The sequence below is a fragment of the Erinaceus europaeus genome, chromosome 12 (genome assembly GCF_950295315.1).
Source record: "Erinaceus europaeus chromosome 12, mEriEur2.1, whole genome shotgun sequence".
Taxonomy (NCBI): domain Eukaryota; kingdom Metazoa; phylum Chordata; class Mammalia; order Eulipotyphla; family Erinaceidae; genus Erinaceus; species Erinaceus europaeus.
The window spans coordinates 41283423-41311258 of NC_080173.1; the positions used below are offsets into that span (position 1 = coordinate 41283423).

General features: G+C 44.3%; 1 protein-coding gene across 4 annotated transcripts in view; it reads left to right on the forward strand.

Annotated features, from left to right (window-relative positions):
- Window positions 1–26118, forward strand: part of TNFRSF13B (TNF receptor superfamily member 13B) — a 35935-nt gene extending 9817 nt beyond the window's left edge. The window contains exons 2-5 of one of the 4 annotated variants that reach the window (XM_060203269.1): window positions 7581–7718; window positions 14600–14839; window positions 24784–24969; window positions 25455–26051. In XM_060203269.1, the coding sequence (XP_060059252.1) occupies window positions 7581–7718; window positions 14600–14839; window positions 24784–24969; window positions 25455–25705 (815 nt within the window). In that variant the 3' untranslated portion in view covers window positions 25706–26051. Of the gene's footprint in view, window positions 1–7580; window positions 7719–14599; window positions 14840–24783; window positions 24970–25454 lie in introns of all 4 variants that reach the window. The other 3 variants (XM_060203270.1, XM_060203272.1, XM_060203271.1) reach the window with 3 other exon arrangements.
- Window positions 26119–27836: the final 1718 nt, after the last annotated feature.

Below are 27836 nucleotides of genomic sequence, written 5' to 3' on the forward strand. Positions count from 1 at the left end.
GGATATATTCCCAGGAGAGGAATTGTAGGATCAGAGGGTAGGTCCATTTCTAGCCTTCTGAGAGTTCTCTAGACTGTTCTCCACAGAGGCTGGACCAATTTACATTCCCACCAGCAGTGCAGGAGGGTTCCTATGACCACATAACCTCTCCAGCATTTGCTGCTTCTACCTTTTCTGATGTATGACATTCTCACAGGAGTGAAGTGGTATCTCATTCTTGTCTTTATTGCTTTTCTCTGACAATCAGAGACTTGGAGCATTTTTTCATGTGTTTCTCGGCCTTTTGGATCTCTTCTGTGGTGAGTATTCTGTCCATGTTCCTCTCCCCATTTTTGGATGGGGTTATTTGTTTTCTTGTTGTTGAGTTTGGCAAGCTCTTTATATATTTTGGTTATTAGCCTCTTGTCTGATGTATGGCATGTAAAGATCTTCTCTAATTCTATGAGGGGTGTATTGGTTTGGATAATTGTTTCTTTTGCTGTGTAGAAGCTTTTCAATTTGATGTAGTCCCATAGGTGTTTGCTTGCTTTAGTCTTCTTTGTAATTGGATTCGTTTCATTGAAGATATCTTTAAAATTTTTTTTTGTTTTTGTTTTTTTTTCCTCCTCCAGGGTTATTGCTGGGCTCGGTGCCTGCACCATGAATCCACTGCTCCTGGAGGCCACTTCCCCCCCCCCTTTTGTTGCCCTTGTTGTAGCTTCGTTGTGGTTACTATTATTGCCCTTGTTGACACAATTCGTTGTTGGATAGGACAGAAAGAAATGGAGAGAGGAGGGAAAGACAGAGAAGGGGAGAGAAAGATAGACACCTGCAGACCTGCTTCACCGCCTGTGAAGCGACTCCCCTGCAGGTGGGGAGCCGGGGGCTCGAACCGGGATCCTTACGCCAGTTCCTGCGCTTTGCGCCACATGCGCTTAACCCACTGCGCCACCGCCCGACCCCCATCTTTAAAATTTATGTAGAAAAAAGTTCTGCCAATATTTTCCTCTAAGTATCTGATAGTTTCTGATCTAAAATTCAAGTCTTTGATCCACTGGAATTTACCTTTGTATATGGTGAAATACAGTGCATGTTTCAACCCATTTTTTCCAACACCATTTGTTGAAGAGACTCTGCTTTCCCCATTTAATAGTCTGGGCACCTTTGTCAAAGATTAGATGTCCAAAGGTGTAGAGGCTTACTTCCGGGCTCTCAATTCTATTCCACTGGTCATTGTGTCTATTCATGTTCCACTACCAAGCAGTTTTGATGACAATGGCCCTATAATACAATTTGAGATCTGGGAGTGTGATGCCTCCAGTTCTGTTCTTTCTTCTCAAGATTGTTTTGGCAATTCTAGGTCTTTTCTGGTTCCAGATAAACATTTGTATCATTTGTTCTATTCTCCGAAAGAATGTGGTTGGGATCTTAATGGGGATAGTATTAAATTTGTATATGGCTCTAGGTAGTATACTCATTTTGATTATGTTAATTCTTCCAGCCCGTGAACATGGAATATATTTCCACTTCTTTATGTCTTTTTCATTTTCCTTGAGTAGTGACTCACAATTTTCAATATACAAACCTTTCACTTCTTTTTTTTAAAAATATTTATTTATTTATTCATTCCCTTTTGTTGTCCTGGTTGTTTTATTGTTGTAGTTATTGATGTCGCTGTTGTTGGATAGGACAGAAATGGAGAGAGGAAGGGAAGACAGAGAGGGGGAGAGAAAGATAGACCTGCAGACCTGCTTCACCGCTTGTGAAGGGACTCCCCTGCAGGTGGGGAGCCGGGGGCTCGAACTGGGATCCTTAGGCTGGTCCTTACGCTTTGCACCATGTGCAGTTAACTGCTGCGCTACCGCCTGACTCCCTCTTTCACTTCTTTGGTTAGGTTTATTCCTAGGTATTTTATTGTTTTTGTTGCTATAGTAAAAGGAACTGATTTCTGAATTTCAACTTCTTCTAGTGTTTGCAGAGAGGAATGCCACTGACTTATGAATGTTAATTGTATTGCCTGACACCTTACTGTATTGCTTGATGATTCCCAAAAGCTTCTTGCTGGATTCCTTAGGTTTTTCCATGTATACTATCATGTCATCTGCAAATAGGGAGAGTTTGACTTCTTCTCTTCCAATCTGTATCCCTTTAATTCCTTGCTCCTGCCTGATTGCTATGGCAAGAACTTCCAACACTATGTTGAATAGTAATGGTGATAGTGGGCAGCCCTGTCTAGTACCTGATCTGAGGGGAAATGCTTCCAGTTTTTCACCATTGAGTATGATGTTGGCTGTAGTTTTGCTATATATAGACTCCACTATCTTCAGGAATTTTCCATCTATTCCCAGTTTTTTGTAGTGTTTTGATCATAAAGAGATGTTGTATGTTGTCAAAGGCTTTCTCTGCATCTATTGATATGACCATATGGATTTTGGTCTTGCTTTTATTGATGTGGTGGATCTCATTGACTGATTTATGTATATGTATGTGTATATTAAACTATCCCTGGGATAAACCCCACTTGGTCATAATGAACAACCTTTTTAATATACTACTGTATCTGGCTGGTTAGAATTTTGTTAAATATTTTAACATTTATATTCATCAGTGATATTGGTCCTTGCACACTTTAACATGTGCATTCAACCAGGGGAAATGCCATGTAAATAGATCCTTTTACAGCATGTAAATAGATCCTTTTGTAAAATTCTAGTCTGATGATCTGTGTGACCTGGGAGGTTGCACAGTGGTTATAGTGGTTATAGTGCTGAACTTATGATCATGAAATCTTCCTAAGTTTGATACCTGGTTTCCCATGTTACAAACAAATGTTCTAGTTCTCCCTCATATCTCCTGCTCTCTCACTAGTAAATAAACAAATCCTGGTTAGAAAGAAAAATCCTTTCTGCCTAGTTTTGCTTTTTATTTACTTAAAAGAATTCCTTTTATTGAATTTCCTTTTATTGAATTTCCTCAGCTTTTTAAATGAAAATGTTACTTCCCCCTGAATTCTTGAAAAAAGTTTTTCTTTTCTTTTTTCTTTTGCCTCCAGGGTTATCATGGGCTCAGTGCCAGCACTACAAATCTACTGCTCCTGGAGGCTATTTTTCCCATTTTGTTGCCCTTGTTGTGGTTGTTATTGTTGTTGTAGTTGGATAAGACAGAGAGAAATTGAGGAGGGGAAGACAGAGAGGATAAGAGAAAGATAGACACCTGCAGACCTGCTTCACTACTTGTGAAGCAGACCCCCCCCCTGCAGGTGGGGAGCTGGGGGCTTGAACCAGGATCCTTATGCAGGTCCTTGAGCTTTGCACCATGTGCACTTAACCCACTACACTACTGCCCAACTGAACAACAGTTTTTCTAGGTGGGTCAGACTGTGGCACACCCAGTTAAGTATACATATAACCATGCGTAAGGACCCAGGTTCAAGCACCTGTAGGGGGGATGCTTCACAAGCTATGAAGCAGGCCTGAAGGTGTCTTTCACTCTAACCCCTCATCCTTCTCAATTTCTCTGTCTGTCAAAATTAAAAGGAAAAAAATGACCACCTGGAGCAGTGGAAGCCCCAGCAATAACTGGTGGCAAAAAAGAAAATAAAAACAGTTTTTCTGGATATTTAATTTTTGATTGACAGTTTTTTTTTCTTTTAGGACTTTTAGTTATTCTATTTGTTTTTGATATCAGACATTAGCATTATTAGGGGTCTCTTGTTTGTAATAAGTTGCTTCTCAGGACCAGGTAGTGGTGCATATGGTTGAGCACACATGTTACAGTGCACAGGGACCCAAGTTTGAGCCCCCAGTCCCCACCTGCAGGGGGAAAGCTTTGCAAGCAGTGAAGCAGTGCTGCAGGTGTCTCTCTGTCTCTGCCCTTCTTTCAATTTCTGGCTGTCTCTACCCAATAAATAAATATAGTTAAAAAATAAATGTGTAAAAAAATAAGTAAGTTGCTTCACTTCCCCTACCTTGTTTGTCTTTAAATTTTGAAATTTTACTATATGTGTGGGTGTCTTTGGATTTATACTACTTGAAGAAAAGTGTTGAAGAAATTCTCTTAGAATTCCTGCAAGCATATATTGGTATGTTTGATGGATTCCCTCAGATTTTATTTATTTTCAGTCATTCTTTTTTATTTCCTCTCCTCATATTAGGCTGTAAGGGTTTTCACTGGGGCTTTGCATTTATATAATTCCACATCTCCTAGTGGACCCTCTCTCTTTATGATAGATGATTAGAAACAAAGAGGGAGAAATGCAAAGAGCAGAGATACACATTCACAAAAAAATTTAAACATAAAATCTATAAACTCGCAATATACCTACCCTCTATCTTTATGTACTCAAAACCTTTCCCACTATCTCCATCTCATACCAGAGTGTGACATTTGTTAATATTCAATGGCCCTATGGTGACATATCATTCAGAATCCATCACTGTGCCATGGTTCACACAGTGTCATACATTCTGTGGCTTCAGCAAGTTATAAACTGACATGTATCCACAATCATAATATTGTTAAGAATAGTTACTGCCTAAAATCTCCTTTGTTTCACTCATTCACTCCTACCTCTCTCCACTGATAATCACTGATCTTTTTTCTTTCTACATAGACTTGTCTTTTCCAGTATGTCATATAATGGAATCATATAGTACTAGGAATTTTCCTTTTCCACTTGACCTCTTTCCTTTTATTCTTCAAGATATATCTATTTATTTACTATGAGAAAAGAAGAGAGAGAAGATGGTGCTGGAGATTGAACCTGTGACTTCTGAGGCTTTAGGCATGCAACTTGATGCTCTAACAGGCTGAACTCTCTCCTGGCTCTCACTAAATTTCTCTCACTAGGAATGTACACTAGGGTTCTTTTATTTCTTCTCATGCCCTGGTAGTTGATTTTTTAGAACTGAATCTAAAACCCATTGTTTGAATGTACCATAGTTCATTTATTCTCTGACTAAAGGAAACTTAGTTGTTTCCAAGTTTGTTTCTTATACAATTTTAATCTCTCTACTCATATTTTTATTTTGTTCATACACAATTTTTCTTCTTTTAAGTTCTTTTCCCATGATTTCCTTTGTATGTAAGACAGTTGATTTGACATCCTGGGCTTGGTGACTCAAATCAGTATCCTAGTCTGGTGAAATAGTTCACTAGGACAGTATGTTGCTTGCCACATGTATGACCCAGGTTCAAGCCTGGCCCTCACCGCACTAAAGTAAGCTTCAGTGTTGTGGTCTCTTTCATTCCCTCTCTGCCTTTCTGTTCCTATCTTTAAAAAAAAAAAAAAATCAATCTGTCTCTCACCCTCCCCCAGTCTAGGCATCAAAGGAGACAGATCCAAAACTGAAGCCAGTCTCCTTAGTTCCAACTGCCTTTCACTTTCCACAATGTACCTTACTTCAGCCACTTCTTCCATTCCTTTTCTCTTTGAGCACCAATATCAATTTCACATCTTATCAGCAGGACTTCAAGAAGGAAGGAAAATAAAAACGTGTTTACACTGTTGTGTTAGACAGGGAAACATTGGTCTTTTCTTGGCTGTTTTTTTTTTTTTTACTATTTTTTAATAGTTTTATTTATTTATTTATTCCCTTTTGTTGCCCTTATTGTTTTATTGTTGTAGTTATTATTGTTGTCATCATTGTTGGATAGGACAGATAGAAATGGAGAGAAGAAGAAAAAGAAGAACAAAAAGTAAACATAAAAAAAATGGAGAGAAGAGGGGAAGACAGAAAGGGGGAGAGAAAGATAGACACCTGAAGATCTGCTTCACCGCCTGTGAAGTGACTCCCCTGCAGGTGGGGAGCCAGGGGCTTGAACCGGGATCCTTACATTGGTCCTTGCGCTTTGCACCACATGCGCTTAACCCACTGCACTACTGCCCGACTCCCTTCTTGGCTGTTTTTATTGAAGAAGAAATTAATTTCTTGATGGTCTAGTGGAAAAAGTGCTGGGAGGGGAGTGGGCAGGTGGTGGCGTACTTGGTTAAGCACTGGCGTACTTGGTTCAAACCCCTGGTCCCCACCTGCAAGGGGGAAGCTTCATGAGTGGTGAAGCAAGTCTGAAGGTGTCTCACTTGTCTCTCCCCCTTTCTATCTCCCGCTTCCCTCTCAATTTCTCTCTGTCTCTATCCAATAATAAATAAATATTTTTTTTTTAAAAAAAAGAAAGAAAAAGTGCTGAGTTCTTAGGCATGAGTTCCCAAGTTTGATTACCTAGTGATGCTCTGCCTCCCTGCTTTCTCTCTCTCCCTCTCCATCTCTCTCTCTCTTCTATCTCTCTCAATAATAAATAAATTAAATATTTATTAAAAGAAAAGAAAAGTAAATGACTGTTTTGTAGAAGATTTGAAAATAGAAGATGGGAAAGTGGATACCCTGAAACAACACAGAAAGGGACAAAAGAAGTGGCACCTTCTTTATATTTCTGGAAAACTCAGTATCACAGAACAAACTGCTAAAAGAGTTCCCTCAGCATGGTTGGATCTCAGGTCTATAGTAGAGCCATAAAGCCAGATGTCACAGTTCCAGAATGGATGATATTAACAACCCCAGTGATGTAAGTCAGAACAGAAGTCACCTCTGGGAGTGGGCATGAGATGAAGCTGGGAGCAAGGGACTCTCCAGGGTGCAAGCAATGTTTTCTACCTTGACTGGAGCAGTCATGACATAGGTGTGTCATATGAAAAAAAATCAATCAAGGAGCAGCTGTAAAACTGTGCACTCTGTATATGTCACACTTCAGTTAAAAAAAAAAAAAGAAAGAAAAGAAAAAGAGGGGGTCAGGCGGTAGCACAGCGGGTTAAGCGCAAGTGGTGCAAAGTGCAAGGATCTGTGTAAGGATCCTGGTTCGAGCCCCTGGCTTCCCACCTTCAGGGGAGTCACTTCACAGGCGATGAAGCAGGTCTGCAGGTGTCTGTCTTTCTCTCCCCCTCACTGTCTTCCCCTCCTCTCTCCATTTCTCTGTCCTATCCAACAACCAAAGATATCAACAACAACTATAATAACCACAACAAGGCTACAACAACAAGGGCAACAAAAGGGGGAAAAAAATGGCCTCCAAGAGCAGCAGATTCATTGTGCAGGCACTGAGCCCCAGCAATAACCCTGTAGGCAAAAAAAGAAAGAAAGAAAGAAAGAAAGAAAGAAAGAAAGAAAGAAAGAGAAAGGGAAGGAAAGGAAAGGAAAGGAAAGGAAAGAAAAAAAGAAAAGAAAAGAAAAAGAAGGGAAGGGAAGGGAAGGGAAGGGAAGGGAAGGGAAGGGAAGGGAAGGGAAGGGAAGGGAAGGGAAGGGAAGGGAAGGGAAGGGAAGGGAAGGGAAGGGAAGGGAAAGAAAATGTCTTTCATTGAAGGCCTGATGATACATGTCAGGCTGATAGTCTGATTCATTTAGTGAGCAACTACTATGTCCTGGGCAATGTGCTAAGCTGAGAGAGGGGACCTAGGAGTGGCCTGTTCACAGAGAGAGAAACTGAGGCCATGGTGGGTGAGGGGCTGGTCCAGGTGATATAGCAGGGCTAGGTGCCAGCTCTGCCTGTTCCCCCTCTGCTTGCTGGAACCTTAGCATGGTGCAGCTGTCCTCACTCTCCCTGCCTCTCAGCTCCACAGGGCCTGTGGGTGATGGTGGCCATGAAGTCATGCCCTGAAGAGCAGTACTGGGACACCCTGCTGAACGGCTGCCTCTCCTGCAGGTCCATCTGCAGCCATCAGGTCCCACGCTCCTGTGCCGCCTTCTGCAGTGAGTTCTGGACCACCCTCGCTCTTCTCCAGAGACCCCTCCCACCCCAGCCCCATTGTACTTGAGTACCCAGAGAGGAAGGGTGGTGGGAGATGTACACTGTGGTATTTCTTTCCCCTTTGCTCTCTGCTCTGGCCACACTGGCTCCCCTGTGGTTTCTTGAGGTGCCCCATGGCCTTTGAACATGCTGGGCCTGCTACAGGGAATGTATTTCCCACTCTTCCTTCCTCAGCATCCTCCTCCCCAACCTCAGTCCAAATACTGGAGGTCTTCTCCAGCCGCCCAATGGAAATTAGCACACATGTCCACAGGGCCTGACATTCATTGTTCTTTCCTTTGAAACTTCTTTTTTTTTCTATTTTTTTTTCCTTATTGGAGGGATTAATGGTTTACAAGCAACAATAAAATACAATTAAAAAATAAATAAATACAGTAGTTTCCACATGTATAACATTTTTCATTTTTCCACATAACAGTTCAACCTCTGACATCATGTTCCAGGACCTGACCATCCCCCCCACTCCAGAGTCTTTTACTTTGGTGAAATACACCAACTTTTGAAACTCCTTATTGTAAAATTTATCAAATATACACATACATACATGGGAAAGCAAAATATATCCCTGTCTTCCCATCATCAGCTTCAAAAAATCATATGAATTCTGCCTTGTCACTTCCCCCAAAGTCCTTTTGCATATACATTGTCAGGCAAATCAAAGAACTCATACATAGGTCCAGGCAATGGCACACCCGATTAAGCACACACATTACCATACTCAAGGACCCGGAATCAAGCCCCTAGCCCCCACCTGCAGAGGGGAAGCTTCACAACCAGTAAAGCAGTGCTGCAGGCCTCTCTCTCTCTCTCTCTCTCTCTCTCTCTCTCTGCCTCCCTTTTCTTTTTTGATTTTTCTCCGTCTCTATCCAATAATAATAATAATAAATATCTGATATCATTTTTTTGCCACCAAGGTTACCATTGGGGCTCAGTGCCTGCATGACTCCACTAGTCTTGGTAGCTTTTTTAAAAATAATTTATTTATTTTCCCTTTTGTTGCCATTGTTTTTTTATGATTGTTGTAGTTATAATTGTTGTTTTTATTGATGTCGTCATTGTTAGATAGGACAAAGAGAAATGGAGAGAGGAGGGGAAGATACAGGGGGAGAGAAAGACAGACACCTGTAGACCTGCTTCACTGCCTATGAAGCGACTCCCCTGCAGGTGGGGAGCCGGGGGCTCAAACCGGGATCCTTATGCCGGTGTCTTAGTAGCTTTTTTTTTTTAAGGTTAGAGAGAAAGAGAAAAGGATAAAGAGAGGGAGTGAGAGACCGAGAGGAGGGGGGACATCTGCACCACTGCTCCACCAATTGTGAAGCTTTTTCCCTGCAGGTGGGGACCAGAAGCTTGAACTTGGATCCTTGTTTATTGTAACCTGTGTGATCTAGGGGGAACTACCATGAGCCCCCAAACTCCTATCATTTTACCTGTAAATGTAGATGATGAATCTCTAAAATATGGGGTATTTATTTATTTGTTCATTCATTCTGCAGCAACAGGGCCTTATTTCCCCAGGTCAATCATCTCTTTTTATAAGAGAGAAAGATACAGAGAGAGGGAGAGAGAGAGAGAGAGAGGAAGGAGGGAGGAGGAAGAGGAGCTGACATAGGGAAAGCCATTATAGCACCACTCCAGCATCCATGGAGTTCCCAGGTGCTATTCATATGCTACCATGTAAACCCAGGGCCTTGTTCATAGTAAGGTACATGTTCTGCCAGGTGAGCTATGCCCAGAAGACTCTTTAAATAAAATTTCAGTACCCTATCACTCCTAGCCATAATTCCTTTTTTTTTTTTTTTTGCTGGAGAACTGCTCAGTTCTTCTGGCTTAAGGTGGTGCTGGGGAATGAACCTGGGGTCTTTACTACTTTAGGCTTGGAAGTCTTTTTTGCACAGCCATTATGCTATCTCTCTACCCTCATAATTCCTTGTTGTCAGCTAATAGTCTGGTCATATCCAGTCTTTCTGAACTGTTTTGAAAGCTTTCTCTGGTGATTCTTTTCATGACGTGTTCTTTTCCTTGACAGAACTCATCATAATTAGTATTGTGTTCTTCACGTGTGCTTTTTTTGTGTTTCTCTCCAATGTGTAGCTTAACACATAGTGCTCAATACAGAATGAGTTCCCAGGTTTGAGCCCAGTCTGTATCACACTGGAAGAAATGTTGGTGGTATGGTCTCCTTCACTTTCTATCTCTGCCTCTACTGAAAAGCAAACAAGCAAACACACTTGTTGAGTGGAACTCAGAGAAGCTCTGACTGGCTTGTCCAGATCACACAACATTAGAAAGGTTAAGATTGAAACCAGAACTCTGTGACTCCAAACCATAACTATGAGCCATTAATAAAGCACAGCATTCACTGTGTCTTGTCACAATACCTAAGGTGCCTTCTGGCCCCTTGAAAATAGAAATCTAACATGACCCTTCAAGAAAGTCATCTTATAGAAGTTACAGCAGAAAAGTTCAGTACTCCCAAGTCCACTATTGAAAGCCACCACCTCCAGATGCCAAGGTGGGGAGCAAGGAAATATTCATGGAAGAAGTCCTTAGAGGGGGGCTGGAAGGTGCTTGTCCAGGAGGGCACACTATGGAGGTTACTATGTATGAGGACACCGGTTTGAGCCCCTTGCCACCACATGGGATCACCTGGAGGGGAAACATCACTAGCATTACTAGTTCTTGAATCCCTCTCCTTCTCTCAGCCTCTCTCTGTCTCTCATCCTCTACGTCAAAAAAAAAAAAAAAAAAGACAATCAGGAGCAGTGGAGTTGTGCAGGTGCCAAGCCCCAGTGATCATTTTGGTAGAAAAAATAAGGGCTCTCAGATGTGGAGGGCATGTGGAAGGTTTACTGGGCAAAGACTGCAGGTGAGGAACCAAGGAAGGCCCAAAGGAGAGGTTGTACTAACCAAACGAGCTATATCTACAGCTCTCTTTCTCCCTTTCTTAATATTTTAATATTTTATTATTTATTTGATAGGACAGAAAGAAAATGAGAGGGAAGGGGGGGATGGAGAGAAAGACATGGGGCCAGGCAGTGGCGCATCTGGTTAAATGCTCAGGTTACAGTGTACAAGGACCCAGGTTCAAGACTCTGGTTCCAACCTGCAGGGGGAAAGCTTTAAGAGTGATGAAGCATGGCTGTGGTGTCTCTCTGTCTCTGTCCCTCTCTATCTCCTCCTCCCCTCTCAATTTCTCTCTGCCTCTATGCAATAATAAATAGATATTTAAAAGGATATCAATTAAATAAAATGGGCAGGGGGGCTGAGTGGCGGCACACTGGGTTAAGCATACATAGTACTATGCATAAGGACCTGTGCAAGGATCCAGGTTTGAGCACCTGCTTCCCACCTAAAGCAGGGATGCTTCATGAGCAGTGAAGCAGGGCTGCAGGTGTCTATCTTTTTTCCTCCCTATCTTCCCCTACCCTCTCAATTTCTCTGTTGCATTGAATAAAATGAAAAACAAAGAAAGAGAAAGAAAGAGAGGGAGAAAGAAAAGAAAAAGAAGAAAGAAAGGAAGGAAGGAAGGAAGGAAGGAAGGAAAGAAAGAAAGAAAGAAAGAAAGAAAGAAAGAAAGAAAGAAAGAAAGAAAGAAAGAAAGAAGTGGCTGCTGGGAGTGGAGGATTACTAGTGCCAGCACTGAGCTCCAGCGATACCACTGGAGACAACGAATAATAAAATGAAATAAAATAAAATAAGCTGGTGGTTTGAACCCAGGTCCTTATACATTGTAACAAGTGCACAATACCAGATGCACTGCTGCTTAATCCCTCTTTCTTTTTAGATAGAGACAGAGAGGGAATGGAGAAGGGAGACAGTGAGAGAGAAAACACAGCACCGAAGCTCCCTTCAGTGTGGTAGACTAGAAGCTAGGTCTTGCACATGACAAAGCAGCACACTCTTCAAGTAAGTTATCCTGCTGGCCCTTGACTACTATTTATTGGCAATGATATCTGTTTCTGCTCTTGCAAATCTCATTTATTATTAGTATAGAAGCAACTCTGCTCATTTGGGAATGACCTCCTTTCCTTTTAGTGCCCCCGCCCAATCCTAACTTGCATGGCAGATTCTGGATCCTGCTTTCAACTCTGCTGTCAACAATGGAATAGGCTTCTCTTTCATGGGCTTTGAATTTGACAAGTTTTAATGTGGTAATGTATGTCATGCGGTGGTAGCGCACAGGACTTGCAAGCATAATATCATGAATCCTGAGCTCAAGTTCAATCTCTAGCACTGCATGTGCCAAACAGAGTGATGCTCTGATTCTCTTTCTTCTTAACTATTTTATTTATTTGTTTATTTACACAAAGAGAGAGACCAGAACACTGCTCAAATCTTGCATACAGTGCTGCTAGGGACTGAACCTGTGATCTCAAAGCCTCCAGCATGAAAATCTTTTGCTGGGGCCATGTGGTGGTAGACATGGTGGAGTGACACATTACCATGCACAAGGAACTGGTTTAAGACCCCAGTCCTCACCTGCCAGGGGAGAACTTCAAGACTGGTGGGGCTGTGTTGCAGATGTCTCTTTCTTTCTCTTTCTCTCCCTCTCTACCTCCCTCCCTCTCATCTTTCCTTCTCATTTTCTGTCTCTAGCCAATAAAATAAAAATAAATAAATAAATTATCTTGAGGCCAGGTGCTGGTGCACCTGGTTGAGTGCACATGTTACAATGCATAAGGATCTGCGTTCAAGCCCCTGGTCCCTGCCTGCAGGGAGGAAGCTTCACAAGTGATGAAGCAGTGCTGCAGGTGTCTCTCTCTCTCCCTCCCTATCCCCCCTTCCGCTCTCAATTTTTATGTCCTATCCAATAAAAGAGAGAAAGGAAAGAGAAAAAAAAAAAGTCTTCTGGGAGTGGAGGATTCATAGTGCTGGCACTGAACCCCAGCAATAACCCTAGTGGCCAGAAAAAAAAATTATCTTGCATAACTATTATGCTGTCTTCCTAGCCACTTTCTTTCATAAATATAGATGTCTTTAAATTTTTTAAGAGTAACTTATATGTTTAGAAACTCAGACATGGGGGGCCAGGCGGTAGGTAGCACAGCAGGTTAAGAGCACATGACATGAAGCTTAAGGACTGGCATAAAGATCCTGGTTCGAGGCCCCACTTCCCCATCTGCAGGGGAGTCACTTCACAAGCAATGAAGTAGGTCTGCAGTTGTCTGTCTTTCTCTCCCACTTTCTTTTTATTTATTTATTTATTTATTCCCTTTTGCTGCTTCTGTTATTTTATTGTTGTAGTTGTTATTGTTGTCATCATTGTTGGATAGGACAGAGAGAAATGAAGACAGGAGGGGAAGACAGAAGGGGAAAGAAAGAAAGACACCTGCAGACCTACTTCACCATCTGTGAAGCAACTCCCCTGCAGGTGGGGAGCCAGGGGCTCAAACTGGGATCCTTACGTGGGTCCTTGCATGGGTCCTTGCACTTTGTGCCACCTGCACTTAACCCACTGCACTATCGCCCAACTCCCTCTCTCCCTTTGTCTATCTTCCCCTCCTCTCTCCATTTCTCTCTGCCCTATTCAATAACAATGACAACAGTAATAATAATAACAAGGGCAACTAAAAGGAAAAAAATAACCCCCAGGAGCAGTGGATTCAAAGAGCAGGCACTGAGTCCCAGTGATAAACCTGGAGGCAAAAAAGAAGTATTTAAAAAAATTTAAAAAGTATTTTAAAAAAGAAATGTAGATATGCATATTTTTAATATTTTTATTTATTAATGCAGAAAGACAGAGAAATTAAAAGTGGGGGAGATAGAGAGAGACACCTACAGCCCTGCTTTACCACTTGTGAAGCTTTCCCCCTGAAAGTGAGGGCTAGGGCCTTGAACCTGGGTCCTTACGCACTGTAATGTGTGCACTTAACCAGGTGTGCCACCACCTGGCCCCCGATAAGCATATTTTTAAACACATGCAAGTCAGGGCGTTGAGCGGTAGCGCAGCGGGTTAAGCGCAGGTGATGCAAAGCACAAGGACCGGTTAGGATCCCTGTTTGAGGCCCCGGCTCCCCACCTGCAGGGGAGTCGCTTTACAGACTGTGAAGCAGGTCTGCAGGTGTCTCTCTTCCTCTCTATCTCCCCCTTCTCTCCCAATTTCTCTCTGTCTTTATCCAATAACAAATAAAAAAATTAAAAAAAAATTAAAAAACAAACGTGCAAGTCAAAGAATAATGGAAAGTAGTTTTTCTTTTCTTTCTTTCTTTCTTTCTTTTTTTTTTTTTTGCCTTCAGGGTTATTTCTGGGGCTTGGTGCCTGCACCACAAATCCACTACTCCTGGAGGCTATTTTTTCCCTTTTGTTGCCCTCGTCGTTTCATCATTGTTGTGGTTATTATTATTGTTGTTACTGATGTCATTGTTGTTGGATAGGACAGACAGAAATGGAGAGAGGGAGGGAAGACAGAGAGGGCAAGAGAAAGATAGACACCTGCAGATCTGCTTCACTGCCTGTGAGGCGACACCCCTGCAGGTGGGGAGCTGGGAGCTCAAACTGGGATCCTTGCACCAGTCCTTGTACTTTGCGCCATGTGTTCTTAACCTGCTGCACTACTGCCTAACACCAGAAAGTAGTTTTTTAAACTAGATGCAGAAAAAATTGCTACATATTACATGGAACTGTTAAATATGTAGTTAGAGGACAATGCATAGCCTTATATTTGCATATTTGGAAAGAATTTGTATATCTGTAATTGGAATTGCATTTGGGGAATTGGGGTGTGATTTGCCTGGGTTTTTTTTTTTTTCCTCTCTGATGTGCTTTGAGGCCCGACAGCCTGTGCTGCTCTCTGTCTGCAGCAACACTTGTTTCTATTGAACAGAATCCCTCAGCTGCCACAAGGAGCCAGGCAGGTACTATGACCAGCTCCTGAGGGAATGCATCAGTTGTGCCTCCATCTGCGGACGTCACCCCAAGCAGTGCACCTACATCTGTGAAAAGAAGTTTAGGAGCCAAGTGAACCTTCCTCCAGAGCTCAGGACACAGTGGACAGGGGAGACTGGAAACAGGCCAAACAACCTGGGGCGGTCCCAAGGGTCAGAGCACAGAGGAACAGAGGCAGGTAAGCAGCTGGGGATGGCCTGGACTGGGGCCTCAGGGGCAGAGGTAGTGAAGGAAAAGACCTGACCATTTAGAACCTATTTGTGGAGGCTATTTGAGTTCTTAAAACACATCAAATGGGTTGACAAAATAGCTCCCCAACCCCCACCAGGGCAGATACTTCACAAGTGGTGAAGCAGGTCTGCAGATTTCTCTTTCTCTCTCCCCCTTCCCTCTCAATTTCTGTCTGGTCAAATAAAATAGAAAGAAAACATTTTTTTAAAAGGATAAAATGGCTGCTGGGAGAAGTAGATTCATAGTGCTGGCACCAAACCCCAGTGATAATCCTGATGGTAGTAGAAAGAAAGAGAGAGAGAGAGAGAAAGAGAGAGAGAGAAAGAGAGAGAGAGAGAAAGAAAGAGAGAAAGGGTGACAGAAAAGAAAATAAAGTAAAGGAAGGGAGAAAGAAAAGGATTATAGTAGAGGTTGGTCACTTTGGACATGGTGAGAATGGTCAGTGTGAACTGGGCACCTATGAAGCACCGGTCATTGAAAATTATCTAACTAGGGGGAAGATGATGGCTCACCCAATAGGATGCAATGTTACCATGCATGGAGACCTGGTGTCTCTCCTGCTCTCTGCCTCTCTTTACCTCTGTCTCTTACCCTCTAACAACAAATAATGGCCACAGGGGATGGCAGAGTGGTAGAGGAATCACGCTTACCCTGGTGGCAAAAAAAAAAGGGGGGGGACAGGGAAAAATTATGTAATCAATCTTCCTAGCAAATGCCTCTTATCACACTGACCTTTTCCTGTAGTGTCAGAAAAAGTAGAAGGGTTAGATGATGATGTACCCACTTGAGCATAAATGTTATAACGTGCAAGGACATGAGTTCAAGGCCCTGGTCCCTACCTGTAGTGGAGCAAGTTTCATGAGTAGTGAAACAGTGCTGCAGGGGTCTCTCTGTCTTCTATCTCCCCCTTCTTCTTGATTTCTCAATTTCTCTGTCAGTATCTCATAAATAAGTAATATTAGAAGAAAGAAGTAACGGAGGAGGAGGAGGTGGAGGCCACCACATGCTCCAGTGCCCAGACACACGAGCAGGGTTTATGTAAGGGAAGTTGCCCAATCCCTAGATCCTCTTAACCACATTTCCTTGTGAGCTTGCCTGGGGTCACCTGTGTTTGGCTCTACCCCAGGCATTTCATCCCCATTCTAGAACCAGGGAGCTGAAAAGGCAAGAAGTGATGATGGTAGGAGTATGAAGAATTATAGAAGGCTCTTTGATGGGAGCTGGGCGTTACCGCAGCGGGTTAAGTATACATGGTGCAAAGTTAAAGAACCGGTGTAAGAATCCCGGGGAGTTGCTTCACAAGCGGTGAAGCAGGTCTGCAGGTATCTGTCTTTCTCTCCTCCTCTCTGTCTTCCCCTCCTCTCTCTCTCTCTCTCTCTCTCTCTCTCTCTCTCATCAATAATAATAACTACAACAAGGGCAACAAAAGGGAATAAATAAATAAGTAAATTTTTTAAAAAAAGAATGCTCTTTGAAGTCTAGACAGGGAACCTAAGTTCCATCCTTGCTGTTGTATTCAGTTACTCTAGCTGCAGAAGCAGGCAGGGTGAAGGCAGGAAGGCAGATCCCAACTACTGATGGACAAGAGATAAGGGACTGGCAATCATGGAATGCTGGGATATATTGGATTAATTTTTAAAATTATTTCTTTATTATTGGAAAGAGACAGAGAGAAACTGAGAGGGGAGTGGGAAATAGGGAGAGAGAAAGACACCTGAAGCTCTACTTCACTGATTGTGAAGTTTTCCCTCTGCAGCAGGGGTTTGAACTCTGGTCCTTGCACCAACACCTGGCCCCATGTATTGGATTCTTACAGTCACACCCAGAATCTTTCCTGCCTCCTATGCAGCATGATCTCCTTGGAATCAATTCTACCTGCTCCTCAGATGCAGACACCAAGTCTGAAAAGGAGGGGTTGAGGATGGAGCTGTGTGTACAGCACTGAGCTGGGATGTAGACTCAGTCTGTGGCTCCACAGTTTGTCACCTCCACAAGGGCAAGCTCCCCACAGTGATATCCATGAGACTGTGGCTCTCCAGTGGACAGTAGAAAATTCTCAGAGACTGGGATATTCAGACAAAAGTTAGGGCCTGCTGGGGGCTTCCAGGCCATGGCTGGGCATTTCATCTACTGTCCCCTCATGTCAGGGCAGCCTGGAGATGCCATGACCATCCTTCCATGCCTACCCCTGGCCTGTCCCTACAGGGGTCTGGGACCAGGGCTCCACAGTTCTTTCCTCTGGCTCCTCGGAGTGCAGTGCAGGGCAGAGCCAGGCCTGGTATGGAATCAAGGCACCCATGATAGGGAGTGGAGGTCCCCATGTGACAAGCCACACCCAAGGGCACTCAGGGGACCTAGTCTTCCCTGAGACTTCCTTGTGAGTTCTTTGAATGCTGCTCTCTTCCCATCCCCTGTCCCCTGCAAGACCCCTCTCAATCTCAAATATGGGTCTGCCAGGTATCCACAGAACAGTTGTTTCCTCACGTGCCACAGAGAGAGGCAGCCAAAGCAGCTAACTTCTTCCTCGAGCCCTGGAGTCACAGTCTAGCTACAGGGACCAAGATGAGCAAGAAGCAAACAAACTATACATCAGCCTCTGTGTAGCAGAAACAGAGAGCACCCAGCATATAGTAATTGCTCATTTAAAAAAGGAAATGAGGCCAGGCAGGACCACACCCAGCAGAGTGCACACATTACCTTATGTGTGAAGAACTGGGTTCAAGCTCCAGGGCCCCACCCAAAAAAGGAAACTTCACCAGCAGTGGAGCAGTGAAGCAGGTGTCTCTCCTTCTCTATCTCTGTCTCTGTTAGAAAAGAAAGAAAAGGAATGAGCATCAGGATTGGTGGTGTTAGCAATAACACTAATGGTAAAAAAAAAGAAAGGAAGGAAAAAGGAAAAGTAGAAAGAAGAAAAGAAAGCATCAAGGGGCCAAATAGCTCACTAGGTAGAGAGCCTGCTTTACTGTACAGAAGGCCCAGGTATGAGCCCTGGCACCATATGGAAAGTGCCATGGTACCATAGGAAGTTCAGATGCCATAGTAACTACCTGAATGGAAAAGCAACTCAGGAATGGTGGAATTATGTGTGTGCAAGGTCCATCTCCAATAAAGAAACAAAGAAATGAGGAGGCTGTGTGGTGGCACACATGTAGTACGAAGCACAAGTACCCGAACAAGGATCCCAGTTTGAGTCCCTGGCTCCTCATCCGCAAGGGGGTTGCTTCACAAGTGGGGAAGCAGGTCTGCAGGTGGGTTTTTGGTTTTTTTTTTTTGCCTCTAGGATTATTGCTCAGACTCAGTGCCTGCACTATGAATCCACTGACTCACTACTCCTGGCGGCCATCTTTTTTCCATTTTGTTGATGTTGTTGTTGCTGTTATTGTTGTTTTGGATAAGACAGAGAGAAATTAAGAGAGGAAGGGAAGACAGAGAAGAAGAGAAAAAGATAAGAGTGGTCCAGGAGGTGGTGCAGTTGCTAAAGCACTGGACTCTCAAGCATGAGGTCCTGAGTTCAATCCCCGGCAGCACATGTACCAGAGTGATGTCTGGTTCTTTCTCTCCCTCCTATTTTTCTCATTAATAAATAAAATCTTTAGAAAGAAAGAAAGAGAGGAAGAAAGGATCAAAGAGAGGAACAAGGATCCTTACACCAGTCCTTGCACTTTACACCATGTGTGCTTAACCTGGTGTGTTACCGCCTGACCCCCAGTGTCTATCTTTCTGTCTTTCCTCCCCTCTCAATTTCCCTCTGTCCCATCCAAAAAAATGAAAAAATGGCTACAGAAACAGTGGATTGGCACTGCAGGCACGGAGCCCCAGAGATAATTATGGAGGCAAAAGAAAAAAAATAGAAAGAAAGAAAAAAGACAAAAAGAAGAAGAAGAAGAAGGAGGAGGAGGAGGAGGAGGAGGAGGAGGAGGAGGAGGAGGAGGAGAAGGAGGAGGAGGAGAAGGAGAAGGAGAAGGAAGGAGAAGGAAGGAGAAGGAGAAGGAGAAGGAGAAGGAGAAGGAGAAGGAGAAGGAGAAGGAGAAGGAGAAGGAGAAGGAGAAGAAGAAGAAGAAGAAGAAGAAGAAGAAGAAGAAGAAGAAGAAGAAGAAGAAAGAAATAGCTAGAAAAAGAGTTCCAGGCACATGGCACAGCATGTATAGACGCTGTGTAGGTTAAGGAGCTGTGCCAGAGAGGTACTCTGAGGACTTCTGTGCAGACTGGAGTCTGAGGGAAGGGAAACTAGAGAGAAGTGCAGCCCTAATCACTGTTCATGGATTCAGAGAACAGATAGAAACTGGGGATCCATGCTCTAGCTATTGTCCCAGGGCTGCTGTACCTCTGTGCCCCACACAGCACCCTTCTCAGTCGGGTTTAACTAGGTTTTCTGGAGAGTGTATAACCAGAACTAAGCTGTTTCTCTTCCTTTTATAACATGAGAAGCCTTAAAAGAGTTCATAGGCAAAGCACAAGTACCAGTGTAAGCATCTGGGTTCAAACCCCCAGGTCCCCATCTGCAGGGGTGTCGCTTCACAAGTGGTGAAGCATGTCTGCAGGTATCTATCTTTCTCTCTCCCTGTCTTCTCCTCCTCTCTCAATTTCTCTCTGTCCTATCCAGCAACAATGACAGCAATGACAACAATTATAATAACAACAGCAACGATAAACAACGAGGGCAACAAAGGGAAAAAAATAGCCTCCAGGAGCTGTAGGGCACTGAACCCCAGTGCACCAAACCCCAGTGATATACCTGGAGGAAAAATTAATTAATTAGTTAATTAATTAAAATAAGAGTTCATAGGAGCTGCTTTTCTGTTTGGAGTATATGTGAACACAATTTTTTTTTTTTTTTGCCTTCAAGATTATCACAGGGGCTCAGTGCTGGCACTATGAATCCATTTACTCCTGGTGGCCATTTTTTCCTTTTTTCTATTTTATTTGATAAGACAGAAATTGAGAGATGACAAGGAGACATAGAGAAGGAGAGACTAAAGACCTGCTTCATCGCTAGTGAAGTGGACCCCATTCAGGAAGGGAGCAGGGGCTTGAACCAAGGTCCTTGTGCTGGTAATATGTGCAGTTAACTGGGTGTGCCACTGCCCAACCCCCAAGATTTATTTAATGAGAAACAGAGAAGCAGAGCATTAAACTGGTATATGTGACGCCAGAGATAGAACCCAGAACTCTCTGTGTTCTACAAATCCTGTGCTCTACTGCTTTGCCACCTCCTGAGATGCAGACACAGATTGATTCAAAGAAAAACAACAGTAATAAAAAAATTAAATAAAAAGGCCTCGTGGAAGCGAACTAGCTCACTTGGATAGTGTGCTGCTTTGTCATGTGCATGTCCAGGTTTGAGCCTAGGCCCCACTATATTGGAGAAGGCTTCAGTGCTGTGTTCTTTGTTTGTTTTCTCTCTGTCTCCTTTCAATCTCAAATAGTTGGCCAAGAGGGGTAAAAGAAAACTGAAAGTGGAGGAAAGAAGATCCACCCCTAGCTGTCCAGATTCTCTCTCCAGAAGTGAAGACAGCTGGCAGTTTTTGTTTGACCCTGCACACATATTCTCATCTAAATCCTACTCACTCAACCAATGGGGATCATCATGTCATGACACCAAGTGGCTGGCTTTGTTCTCATGGCTATGCTGCTTTACTTACTGTGGATGACCAGACCACCCCAGGTTGTTGTTTTTCTTTCCAGTATTTTTGTTTATTTTTTTTTATTATTTCTATTTATTTATTTATTATTTATTTATTTTTACCAGAGCACTGCTCAGCTCTGGTTTATGGTGGTGTGGGGGATTAAACCTTCAACCTTGGGGCCTTGGGCATGAGAGTCTCTTTGCATAACCATTATGCTATCTACCCTCGACCTTTATTATGTCTTTGATTTGTGAATAATAGTCGGTCACACAATTGTTAGATTACAGTGTATAGTTCCACAACAGAACAAAAATTAGATACTTGAATCAAAAGCCCAGAAATGTGCTTACACATATAATACAACCATCAAAAAAGGGCCATTCAATGGGGTAAAGGAGATCTCTTCAACAGATGGTACTAGGAAAATTGGACAACCACATGTAGAAAAGTGAAACTAGACCACCATCTAACACCACACACCAAGGTCAAATGAAAATGAATTAAAGGTCTCAAATTTATAGAGGAACATGTTGGTGAAGCTTTGCAGGACCTTCACATCAAAGATGTATTTGGAGACTCAACCCCTGGGCATAGGAAATGAAAACAGGAGTAAATAAATGGGACTACATGAAACTAAAAAGCTTCTTTACATTGAAAGCAAACTACACAAGGAAAACCAGGCAACCCAGTAAGTGGGAGAAGATATTTACACAGCACCTCAGGTTTTTGTTATGAGAAAAGCTCTGGTGAATGCTTGTGTCAGAAAACAAAAATATAACTGAATTGAATCTTTAAAAAGATCTACTTGCCCCCCCCATAGGACCTTGCCCTCAACTTGGATCAACAACAGTAGAGAATGTTCCATCCTCTGAAGGGAGAATGGACAACATACTCTATGCTACACCTGAGGGAGATGGGTCAATATTGGGGCAGCTTGGAATGTTCCTACTTATAACCACAGAATGCGAGCTCAGATATACAGGGTTACAGAGGTCACATAGGCTCCTAAGCTGAATACGGGCCCCAGCCCAAATCAAATTTATGGGGTTTACAGTCAACAATATTTATAGCCCTTTCCCATATTAGGGAGCTACTCTCTTTCCTGATCCAGCTTTCTGTTCCTTTTCCAGCCATGGCATTATCTCCCCAGACAATAACTTGGATCCACCTGCATATCAGATTTCAGGCTCAGGGGAAAAAAACAAAAAACTAGTATAGCCACAGACCCTTTGGAATGTAATTAAAATATTCCTACTCGCTATCTACAAAATGAAGGAACCAACCCCCCCCGCAACTCTTCATCTGCACTATTCCAGCCTTTAGGTTCATGATTAGTCAACAATTTGTTTGGCTTTGTATGTTAACTCTCTTTTCAGCCACCAGGTTCCAGATGCTAGCATGATGCCAACCAGACTTCCCTGGCCAGACAACCCCACCAGTGTGTCCTGGAGCTCTGATTCCCCAGAGCCTCACCCTACTAGGGAAAGAGAGAGGCAGGCTGGGAATACGGGTTGACCAGTCAACACCCATGTTCAACGAGGAAGCAATTATAGAAGCCAGACCTTCCACCTTCTGCATCCCACAATGACCTTGGGTCCATACGCCTAGAGGGATAAAGAATAGGAAGGCTAACAGGGGAGGGGATGGGATACAGAGATCTGGTGGTGGGAATTGTGTGGAGTTGTACTCCTCTTATCCTATGGTTTTGTCAATGCTTCCTTTTTTTTTTTTTTTTTTTTTCCTCCAGGGTTATTGCTGGGCTCGGTGCCTGCACCATGAATCCACTGCTCATGGAGGCCATTTTTCCCCTTTTTGTTGCCCTTGTTGTTGTAGCCTCATTGTGGTTATTATTATTACCCTTGTTGATGTTGTTTGTTGTTGGATAGGACAGAGAGAAATGGAGAGAGGAGGGGAAGACAGAGAGGGGGAGAGAAAGATAGACACCTGCAGACCTGCTTCACCACCTGTGAAGCCACTCCCCTGCAGGTGGGGAGCCAGGGGCTCGAACCGGCCGGGATTCTGACGCCGGTCCTTGCGCTTTGCACCACATGCGCTCAATCCACTGCGCCACCGCCTGACCCCCTGCTTCCTTTTTATAAATAAAAAAATTGAGAAAAAAAGTATCTACTTGACTAAAAATGATTCCAGCAACCTGGGAGGTGATGCAGTGGATAAAGCACTGGGTTCTGAAGTATTGTTCCCAGTGTCCACTTTCCCTTCCCTTTAGACAGTGAGAGAAACAGAGAGGAGACACTAGAGCACTCTCCCAATGCTCATGAAGCTTGAACTCAGCTCTTTACACATGGTAACATGCACTCTACTGGGTGAGTCACTTGCTGGCCCCCATCTTTTTTTTTGTTAACATTTTTAAATTTATTTTACTTTAATGAGAGATACAGAGAAAGGCACAGAGAGACCAGAACCCAGCTCAGCTCTGGCTTATGGTGGTGCTGGGGAGTGAACCTGAGACCCAGGAATCTCAGGAAGGGAAATCTTTTGCGGAACCACTATGCTGTCTCCCCAACCCAATCACTTTTCTTTTGTCACTTTTTTTTTAATGTGGCCCCTCAAGAATGACTTTAGTACCTTTCCTTATGCTTAATAGCACTGAGTGGCTTGAGTTTTCTTTTTGTTGCTTTTTCTCTCTTTTAAATTTTTCTTTTCTTTTTTTAATTATAAAAAAGAAACACTGACAAAAACCATAGGATAAGAGTGGTACCACTCCACACAATTCCCACCACCAGACCTCCATATCCCATCCCCTCCTCTGACAGCTTTCCCATGCTTTATCCCTCTGGGAGTATGAACTCAAGGTCATTATGGGGTACAGAAGGTGGAAGGTCTGGCTTCTGTAATTGCTTCCCCGCTGAACATGGGCATTGGCAGGTCGATCCATACTCCCAGCCTGCCTCTCTCTTTCCCTAGTGGGGAAGGGCTCTGGGGAAGCAGAGCTCCAGGACACATTGGTGGGGTTGTCTGTCCAGGGAAGTCCGGTCGGCATCATGCTAGCATCTGGAACCTGGTGGCTGAAAAAAAGAGTTAACATACAAAGCCAAACAAATTATTGACTAATCATGAACCTAAAGGCTGGAATAGTTCAGATGAAGAGTTGGGGGGTCTCCGTTTTGTGGATAGCTAGTAGACATATTTTAGTTATTTTCCAAAGAGCCCATGACTATACTAGTTTAGGTTTTGTTTTTTGTTTTTTTTTTCCTGAGCCTGACATCTGATATGCAGGTGGATCCAAGTCTGGGGAGATGATGTCATGGCTAGAAAAAGGACTAGGAAGTTGGATAAGGGGGAGAGTAGCTCCCAAATATGGGAAAGGTGTATAAATATTGTTGACTATAAATCCCATCAATTTGATGTGATCTGGGGCTCATATTCAGCTTAGGAGCCTATGTGACCTCTGCATCCCTGTAGATCTGAGCTCACATCCTGTAGTCATGAGTAAGAATGTTCCAAGCTACCCCAATTTCAGGACCCATCTTCCTCAGGTGGAACATAAAGTATGTTGTCCAGAAGGGAGGAAGGCACGTCCTCTTTTTAAATTTATTTAAAGGATGGTCCAGCAAGTGGCACAGTTGACAAAGCACTGAACTCTCAAGCATGAGGAACCAAGTTTGGACCCCAGCAGCATATGTGCTACAGTGATACTATGTTTTTCTCATCAATTAATAATAAAAGTTTTAAATTTGCTAATTTATTATTTTCTTTTAGAGAGGAAAGGAATAAAGGAGACACACAATGGGGGGGGGGGCGAGGAGATGGTGAGCTATGGCCCTGGGCTAAGTTTTCCTCTGGCCCCAGAGATACAGTGACCAGTACTCTGGCCTCAGGACCCCTTGCTCTCAGTGTCCTGCCTCCTGAGTGGCTGCAGCCTCTCAGAGCTTGAGTGCCCTCTGCAGGAAGCCTCAGGTCAGGTTGGAGTAGGCTCACCTCCCTGGACAGTGTTCAGTGAGATCACAGATAAAACAGTGGCTCCAGCCTTGAGGGCTTGAGAGCAGTGACCTACAGCAAAGGACAATAGGTGCAGAGCACCCTGGGGACCCACTGCACACAGCAGCCATGTCCAGTGAGCCAAGGAGCCAGCCTGGCCCAGAGCCAGATGGGCTCACAGCAGGGTGGGTGGGAGTGCTCCTGGAAGGCAGGGAGTTGAATAGCACTGGAGTTGCAGACCTGGTGAAAGGCAGAAAGGAGGGACCTGCTGGTTGCCCTGGGTCCCACTGGCTTCCCGACCTCAGGGCCTACTGCTGTGTTACAGTTGCCCCAGGGCTGAAGCTGAGTGCAGAGCAGAGGGCCCTGGTGTACAGCACACTGGGCCTCTGTCTCTGTGCCATCATCTGCTGCTTCCTGCTGGCTGTGGCCTGCTTCTTCAAGAGGAGAGGGGAACAGCTGTCCTGCCAGGCCACCCCTGAGCCAGGCAAGACGGGGACCAGCATCACCAAGGGTGAGTGTAAAACAGGGGCCCTTCCTCTCCAACTGTCCTAATCATAGGTCTTTCTCTGCCCTTAACTGCTTTGCTTCTTAAAGGAAAATTTTGTTAGAAAGAGATCCAGAGCATCACTCTGGTACATTCATTGCTGGGGATCAAACTCAGGATCTCATACTTGACAGTCCAGTGCTTTATTACTGCACCACCTTCTGGGCTGCTGGCCTTGCCTTTAAGTGGACAGAGCTTCCTGGGAAAGGCTAGGATTGCAATATTTTCTTTGTCCAGAGCAAACAAAAGGCAGGAAGGCTTTGGGCCCCAGGCAGGATGGGTTAGGGTGATTGGCTTATTTATCCTCCGGCTGGTCCCATGGCTGAGGGTCTCTGTGGCTGGGAGGTAAGGGCAGGCTCAGAAGGGTAGTTGGGTGCAAAGGGCTCCTTGGGAGATATTTTAGACCGGCCCCAAGTAGGGGGGATGGCCCCTGACCACACTCCTGCCTTCAGCAGATCACTGGATGGAAGGCGGCAGCACTATGGATGGGCCCCCAGAACCAGTGGAGACATGCAGCTTCTGCTTCCCTGAACGCAGGGAGCCCACTCAGGAGAGTGCAGGGGCCCCTGGAGCCCCTAGCCCTGTGAGCATGGAGAGGTGGGGGCACCACAGGACTGAGACCCGACTGCACTGCGCACACAGCCAGGCAGGCTGCCTGGAGGTGGTATGCATGCCTACCCAGGACAGGGGGCCAGCTATGTGAGCCTCATGGGTAGGGACAGGAGGGAGTGGGAGAGAAAAAAAGGTGCAGTGATGGAGATGGTGACAGGAAAATAAAGAGTTTAGTGGGAAACAGGGAGAGAGAAGGTCAATGACAGGAGGGAAGGGCACCAAGAGAGTGACAGGGAGAAAAGAACTAGGGATGTGCCAGGATCTGAAGTTATGGCCATTTTTGTCCCTATTCACCTCGGCAAACTGTAGTAGCCATCATAGATATGCCACTAAATCACCAGGCCCATGGAACACAGCCCTCTAAAGCCTTCCCACACACAACCCTTGAGCTGCAAAAATAAAGCCCTTCTGGATGTTCACTGTTGATGTCACTGCTATTTGTGGTTCTGTCCCGTTGGGACCCTGGCTGCCCTTCGCACAGCCTGCCCCAGCAGGGGGCTCCACTTCAGTACAGCTGCCAGCATCCTGGAATTCAATGTAGCTGGCTGGTTTGGAGGCAGTTAGGACCCCAAGATTCTGTTAGTCTTAATTTCAAGAGGGAATGTGAAGGGTCCAGAGAGTAGCACACCCAGTAGAACATACTTATTAGCATGTGCAAGGACCTAGGTTCAAGATCCTGGCCTCCACCTGCAGGGAGAAACTTCATAAGCAGAGGAGCAATGCTGCTGTAGGTGTCTCTCCTATCTTTCACTATCAAAAGAAAAGTAACTGAACAGAGAGAAAGAACCACCTCATAGGAGGCATCAAGAATTTACAGGTGGAAATGAGGCAAGTAGGAGCACTGGGGTGGGGCTGTTGTTACACATCTAGGACCAAATAACCGAGTGCATTGTGCACTGTGTAATTCCAGGTGGGTGACAGGAAGAGAAAGGCAGGCTGAGCTTTGGAAATAGGATACCAAGCATGAGTGTCCTCCTTTGGCCTTTGTTTGGTCATTGTCTCCCCATCATCCTGCATCACTGTTTCCTTAGTGTTTTTTTTTAATTAATTTACCTTTTTGTTGTCCTTGTTTTTTTGTTGTTGTAGTTATTGATGTTGTCGTTGTTAGGACAGAGAGAAATGGAGAGAGGAGGGGAAGACAGAGAGGGGGAAAGATAGACACCTGCAGACCTGCTTCACCAACAGAGAGAAAGAACCACCTCATAGGAGGCATCAAGAATTTACAGGTGGAAATGAGGCAAGTAGGAGCACTGGGGTGGGGCTGTTGTTACACATCTAGGACCAAATAACCGAGTGCATTGTGCACTGTGTAATTCCAGGTGAAGCGACTCCCCTGCTGGTGGGGAGCTGGGAGCTCGAACCAGGATCCTCAGCCGGTCCTTGGGCTTTGTGCCAGGTGCACTTAACCCGCTGCGCTACTGCCCCGACTCCCTTTAGTGTTTTTCTTTACCAAACTTCCCTTTTTTTTTTTTCAGATTGACTCTAACTTCATATTCATACCACAGTTCATGGATTCTTATCACTAACATGACTAGCACACATTTCACATGTTGACCATATTTTCTTTTTTCTTTTGCCACATCCTGTGAGTACCCATTCATTGGGGAAACTGACGATCCTTCCTAGCCGACTGAATCCACATGGATCCCAGTCACTTTCAAAGCCAGCAACAAGCAGCTCCTGACAGCTTTCAACCTGACGCTGTTGACTGGGTTATCCATGGGGCTCAGTGTCTGCAATATGTACGAGTGGTCAGTTTTTTCTATTTTTATTTAACAAGACTGAGAGAAATTGAGAGGGAAGGGGAGATAGAGAGGTGGAAATAGACACCTGCAGACCTGCTTTCACCATCTACAAGCAGGGAGCAGGGAGAGGGGGCTCAAGCCCAGGTCCTTGTGTATGTTGATATGTATCCTTAGTTCCCCTCCCATGTTTTTTGTTTTTTCAGTTGAATTTTAGGAACTGGGTGGTGGTGCACCAGGCTGAGCCAACACATAATCATGCTCAAAGACCCAGGTTTAAGCCCCCAGTTCACACCTGCAGGGGGGTGGCTTCATGAACAGTGAAGCAGGTTTTCAGGTATCTATCTCCTCTCTCAACTTCCTCAAACTGTACAGGAGTGTACAGGTACCAAGCCCCAGCAATAATCCTGGTGACAAATAAAATAAATAAACACACACACATAAATGAATTTTGTTTTGTTGTGAGGGGGCCTTGGTTCA